Here is a 7,173-nt window from a genome sequence, read left to right on the forward strand (position 1 = left end):
CCATATATGTACCCATCTATGTACAATTCCCCCACGTCAGCCCACCCATCTATGCATTATCCCCCACCTCGGCCCACCCGTCTATGTAATACATCCTATGTTGGCCCACCTGTCTATATAATACATCCTCCGTCGGCCCACCTGTCTATATAATTATACCCCACCTCAGCCCACCTGTCTATGTAATAAATATTTTATCGCACCCTCGGCCCACCCATCTATTTGATATCCCTTTCGTCGGCCCACCCGTATATGTAATACTTTTCATGTCGGTCCACTTGTATATGTAATACACCCCACGTCAGCCCACCCGTCTATGTAATATTCCCCTACCTCAGCCCACCCATATATGTAATACACCCCCGTCGGCCCGCCCATCTATATAACAATATTTGCCTTACATCTCTCTTCAGCCCAGCTGTCTATAATATCCTACTCTACATATTACCCAGATGGGCCCACCCATCTCCATGAATGATCATATTCCCCCGGCCCATCCATCAACATCAAGGATATATATATCATTGGCATACATGGGCCCACCCGTCTCCATCGGAAATAATATGTGTCCTGGCCCATCTGTCATCATCGAGAATATACACAACATAGGCCCATGATCCGCTGGCCCATCTCATACAGGATATTATGGAGGTCGGGTGGCCCATATAATACAGAATTTGTCACTGAAGGGGCTCCCTTAAAGGCTACATTCAAAATGATGTTCAAGACATCAATGCCACCACTTCCCTCTTACGCGACGCCCTTGCATTGTGTCTGCAGCCCCATCCCGATCATCTCTTGTCTCTATATAATCTTGCCAAAGCACTGACTTGGCGCCACAATAAGAAAAGGACTGCTGCCGATATGCATGAAGCTGCCCAACTCTATCGTGAACTACTGCCTCTCTGTCCAGAGGGTACCTACCTTAGCATCGCAGCAGGGAAAAATGGTGTTGATTATATGATTGGTGGATGCAACGAATTTCTAGAAGACGCATCCAATGAAGGTGTCCACATTCGAAGAGTCGTCCTCCTTCGGAGAGTCGTCATCAAGCTTGCACAAGTACTTCGAGAACACTTTGATCAGTACAGCAGCATCAATAATCTTGACATGAGCATATGATGTGGTCATGAAGCCGTGTCTCGGTGCCCCGAGGGACATGCTGACTGTGGTACCTGCCTGCACAACTTGGCCTTCTCACTCACGTCGCGCTTTCGACACCAAGGCAGACCTAATGACCTCGATGAAGCCATCTCTTTGCATGAAGAGGTGCTGCATCTGTGCCCTGTTGGGCGCAAATATTGTGATTGCTCATTGAACAGCGTAGGGCTCACCCTCATCATCCGTTTCAACCAACGCGGCGACATTGATGGCATCACCCGAGCTATCAGCCTCCATCACGAGGCACTGGCGTTGCACCCACCTGGGCATTCACATCGTGCCATCACACTTAACACCCTTGCCGTCGCACTCAAAACCAAATATGACAAATCACATGTTAGCGAGGATCTTAATGAGACCATTAATTTGAATCGGGAATGCCTTCGGTCAAAGCAGCTTGACTATCCACAACGTAGAAATCTTTTCAATTTGAGCTCGGCGCTCTGCGCTCATTTCATGGAAACTCAGAAGAATGAAGATATCAAGGAGGCCATTACTCTTTGCCAACAATCATTGGCGGCTCTGCCTCCATTACACCTGGACAGGTATTTCAGCTACCTGTGGCTGCAAGAAGCCTATTTGGCTCGTTACCAAATTCTACGTGGCCCTGCTGATTTGTCGCTGGCTATACAGAACTTCAGACTTGCATCAGGGCACCCTACTCAAGGCTTTCCGGAACATATTAAGACCACATACAATTGGACCATTGACGCGGAGCAGCTTGGTGATGTGTCTGCATTAGAGGCATACAGCATGTGTTTTGACCTTCTTGATGGTCATTTGGCAACGCGATCATCGACAATTTCACAACGCGAAGCTGCCGCTGCCTTCTATTACACGAGATCCCTGTCCGTAGATGCAGCCTCATGTGCTATATGTCATGTCAATCTACAGTGGGCAGTTGAGCTCGTGGAGCAGGGCCATGGCCAGCAGTGGTCGCTGGCATATCAACTCAGGACTCCAGTCGAAGACCTCGAGTCAACAAATCCGAAACTGGCATGCAATTATTTGGAGCTGAGCAAGCGTGTTTCCAATGCAGCCCAGAGTTCTGCAACCATCACCGACAGAGCTGCTGCTGATCTGGAAGCAGTCGAGTATAGGAGACTTACAAGGCAATGGGAAGCAGCTGTAGCTAGGATATGTGGTCTTCTGGTGTTTTCGCGGTTTCTGCTTCCACCTGCATATGAAGATTTGCAAGCGGCAGCGCGCCAAGGCCCAGTCATTATCCTCATTGCGAGTCAATACTCTTGCAGCACCATCATCATCCTGACATCAGGAGACCCCCGCCATGTTCCTTTGCCGTCCATCGCTCTCGCAGATCTCAAGATTCTCAAGGATTGCTTTGCCAGGGAAATATGAAGTCGAGGACCGATCTAATAGTGCTTTTGCGGATAATATGGGACCAGATCATGCTACCCATCGTTGACGTACTCGAGCACATCCTCAAACTACAGCACCTCTCTCGAATCTGGCTGTGTCCCACTGCAGCTTTCACGTCCATCCCTCTCCATGCAGCTCACCCGTTTCAAACAAAGGCAGATCATTCTGGAAAGGAGCCATGCCTGGAGGATCTCTACATTTGCTCTTACACGCCGACACTTTCTGCTCTGATCAGATCTAGATGGTTGATGAAGAAGTGCAGAGTGCTGCCGTCCTTTGTGGCAATCAGACAGGGTCAACTGGGTGCAGGGAAGGGCAAAGCGCTGTTGGCCGTCGACAGCAAGCTCGAGCTTGTGCATAAGCTTGTCCCTGCGATGGTCAACTGCACCACTATATCTGGCAATGAAGCCACACGAGCAGGTGCACTCGAAGCCTTGCAGCAGAACACCTGTGTGCACCTCACTTGTCATGGCAAGCAGGACCCTGAACAGCCTTACGATTCGCATTTCGTTATGAGAGATGAACATTTAACGCTTCTCAATATCATGGAGAAACATATTCCGCAGGCCGAGTTCGCGTTCTTATCAGCTTGTCACACTGCTGTAGGCGATGAGGAGACGCCTGACAAAGTGATCCACCTCGCAGCTGGTCTCCAGTTTTCAGGGTTCAAGAGCATCATTGGCACGCTGTGGGAGGTTGACGACTCTGTCGCAAAACACATTGTCGAAGCTTTTTATGGGTATATGATTGGAGATTTGCAGAAAGGTGGTGTCATGGACTGCACAAGGGCGGCGTGGGCACTGAACTGTGCTATGCACGCAGTGAAGACGAAAGTTCCACTGGAGCAGAGGACGGTTTTTGTCCATATTGGTGTGTAGTCCTACATTGTATTGCTGTCGTCTGGTATATATTCTCATGTTGTTAATCTGTGATCCTCTTTTATTCTGTCGTATAATTTCAAATGACACTGATACATGTTCTTGTGCTCTAGCTATCTTGTTTTCGTATACTCTGTCGTGTTTTCTTTTCAACTAGAATGTTCATGAAAGTTTTTGTGCACTCGAATCATTTGCAACTTCGTCTGTTACTTAGGTACTCAGATAGTAGTGGGAGTTAGGCTAGTCAAGCCTACCTGCGCCTTCAAGCTTCACCCCTTCTGCCTCATCGAACCTCGACTAACCACCACCGATGTAATCAATGTCAGTTAGAAACCGAGTCAAGTCATTAGCAAATCCCGGCTGGTTGCTTCGACTTGTGGCCCATATGCGTACTCTCCAAAATTAGAGCCAATTTGCCCATGAAGCATGCACTTAGTATTGTGTCGTGCTGTTTCATGCTCAGGCCTACTTTGATGCGACGATTTCAGGCCAGATATAGCCAGTATTTGATATTCATTTCCTATTGTAGGCACTGATGATCCAAAACGTACGCATACTTGTGAAGTGCTCGGCACCCCCTCGACTTGCCCTCAAACCTACCTCCCGTTAATGTTATAACGAAGTAGTGAAAATAGACGCATTCAATGATGCGCCTTTCACTGCTACCAGACTTTCTGGGATATCTTGTGGCTGATGCCCATGCAGAAAGTAAAGCTGGATATTGGAAAGGTTGTCAGTATTCCAGACAGATAGATTCGAAGGGGTGAGTGTAGCTCTGTACAATGTGAGATTAGCTTGAAAGATGCGCCAAGCAGAACCTATCAGAGTGTTGTCTATGCTCCTGTTGAACATTGGTCCACCTGCATCCAGCATCAAAATCAAAGAGCTCCGCAGTCAGTGGCCACATCCTCCAAACCCAATGTGAAAGGGAATCCTTGTGTTCCATGTGCTCTGCTACTCGTTATCCTTGTCTTGTCATCAAGGATGACTCTTTCGGTAACGCTCAATATCTGTCTTTTGGATCAATGCGGTATATCGTGAATGACGAAACTAGATGGTGACATATGGGCTAGGCGACATTCAACGCTTTACGGTAGATGTTAGATGTTAGACATTAGATGCATGAGACAAACATAAGCAAGGGACAGACTTTCTATTTCCATGCTCCGTTTGGGTGTCGATCTTCAAGACATCTCTACTGCTCTCTCCAACAGGTTATTGCCACTATACGAACATTTTCGATGAGAAGCAGTAAACTGTCGCTGGTCGCAGAAAGGATGTCAGTGATGTACCCCTTCAGTCATGTGAGTCGCCCCAGTGCAATATGAGGTATACCACCTGAAGATAAACTTGAATGGCGAATTTCCATCATCTTCTTGAGTCGAGTTTGATAAACATAGATATGCTTGCAGTGCACTTGATTAATTTTCACACTAATGAATTCGTGTTATTGGATTTCAGCAAACACACGACAAGGTCATATGTGGAGCAACACACCTTCAAGTCAGACAGATCGGCCCACCAAGCCACTAATGATGAGATGCCAATCCCCGGTTTCCCACACCTTCTGACATCACCTCTTTCAAATCCCAGTGTGGTGTCTATGTTTTTGTACGACGAAAGGAAGGCGTAGGTGGGCCAGGTGAAATTGATGCGACCTGCTGTGGTCATGACACGCCATATGTATGCCAACAGCCACCTAATAGACTCGTGACCCATCCGTCTAGGCCTGGGTTTGAAACTGGATAGTATGACATGCTCTGCGCCGTGTTGCGGCTAACGTCTTGGGACTAGGGAGTAACACCACATGATGGCAGAAAGATACATCAATATGGTTAATGATCCATAAATTGCGATACATACTTTACTATAGTTATCCATCAGTCTAGGATACATCCTGTTAGTATAGTTATCCTGGCTTCTAAAAGCAGAAATTCACTCCTATTTGGCTCATCAGGACTTCCCACAATATTGCCACACCGCATTTTTAGCCCCACAGCGTGGGAATTACCCCACAATGCCCAAAACATTGACCATTTGTGGAATCTCCACAATATCAATTATTCCCACACCCTCCCCACCTCACTGCAGCTTCACCACTACACCACAACAGGTCCCCCTTCATATATAAGTAGTAGTTTGGAATATATATGTATAATATAATAGACCGCTTTTTTTGCTCATTTATGTACCTGCACCTCCTCCAGAGACCATTTAACATATAATAGGATACAGAATACTTTCGCATTTTTGCCCCTATGGTAGGGAAGTGTCCCAGGTTATTCAGAACATGTTTAGAAGTATACATGAAGAGATTCCCATCTTTATTTTACCTCCTGGAGCCTTCTGCATCAATAGATATAGCATATATATGAGAAAATACAAAATATGTTCTCATTTTAGTATTTCCAGGTGGATAGACTTCAAAAGATGATCCCCAGCATCTATTTAACAGTAGGAACAATGTATCAGGAGCCCAGGACCACAGGACAAGACCTTGTTGTGTTGTATACCTCCCCTCTCCTGGTGGTTCACCCCCTGTGAAAGGTTTTCCTGCAGTACTGGACCTTAAGCATGGTAGGGGGCCTATTTCTATTCATATTTGGAGTATATATATCATATAGCTAGCTCATTACACCAACAGGATACTTCTACAGGAACAAAAACATAGAAAATCACATTTTTGATGTTTTTGATGTTTTTCAGCATCTTACCCTTGCACATATGATCCAACCTGCTCATATACAATTAGTGTAGCATATATACTTGCTTTTTATGACCAATATCAGCTACATATAGGGCGGAAGTTTGGGATCTGATGTAAAGGGGACATTTTTACTGATAAGAGACCTCCATGATAGTCAAGGGTATATTTAGTGATCAGAGGCCTGTAGTACCTCTCATATATATATTTGAAGATAGCCTTGAAGGTTCAGAAAGATCCATGAAGTATTGAGTGAATGAGAAGCAAAATGATATATGTGTGAAAAGTGACAATACACATCTTTTCACACAAAAACATATTTATATATAATACAGGTCGAAGATTTTATTAAAAATATGTAGGATACATAGTAGACTACCTAAGGAACCTGTGCTACATACTGCCCTGAGAGTAGAGGATAAGTGGAAAGAATGTAGTGTAGATATGAGTTGACCCAGTATTAAAGTCCTACCACTGCTTAACTGACCATTTTCGATGTTTTGAGCATTTGAACTTTCCCACACTCAGTTTCTTATCTACTTCACTTCCACAACTCTCAGTTCTGGGTGGATCTTTCTGTAAATTAGGGTCTATGATATTGAATATATTTAAAATGTGCTCCAGGTGTCTGATCATTAAAAATTGATAAGTTGAACATATGGGCCTCTAATTAGTAAAAATGTCCCCTTTACATCAGATCCCAAACTTCCGCCCTATATGTAGCTGATATTGGTCATAAAAAGCAAGTATATATGCTACACTAATTGTATATGAGCAGGTTGGATCATATGTGCAAGGGTAAGATGCTGAAAAACATCAAAAACATCAAAAATGTGATTTTCTATGTTTTTGTTCCTGTAGAAGTATCCTGTTGGTGTAATGAGCTAGCTATATGATATATATACTCCAAATATGAATAGAAATAGGCCCCCTACCATGCTTAAGGTCCAGTACTGCAGGAAAACCTTTCACAGGGGGTGAACCACCAGGAGAGGGGAGGTATACAACACAACAAGGTCTTGTCCTGTGGTCCTGGGCTCCTGATACATT

General features: G+C 45.1%; 1 protein-coding gene across 1 annotated transcript; it reads left to right on the forward strand.

Moving 5' to 3' along the window:
• Nucleotides 1-864: 864 nt before the first annotated feature.
• Nucleotides 865-4,029, forward strand: F5891DRAFT_1243163 (CHAT domain-containing protein; the record flags this gene model as incomplete). Its single annotated transcript, XM_041369761.1, has 5 exons — nt 865-1,006; nt 1,136-2,451; nt 2,511-3,411; nt 3,634-3,740; nt 3,949-4,029. 5 exons carry the CDS (start codon nt 865-867, stop codon nt 4,027-4,029), a joined length of 2,547 nt encoding a protein of 848 aa, XP_041222799.1.
• Nucleotides 4,030-7,173: the final 3,144 nt, after the last annotated feature.

This window comes from Suillus fuscotomentosus (genome assembly GCF_016647785.1).
Source record: "Suillus fuscotomentosus strain FC203 chromosome Unknown F5891scaffold_48, whole genome shotgun sequence".
Taxonomy (NCBI): Eukaryota; Fungi; Basidiomycota; class Agaricomycetes; order Boletales; family Suillaceae; genus Suillus; species Suillus fuscotomentosus.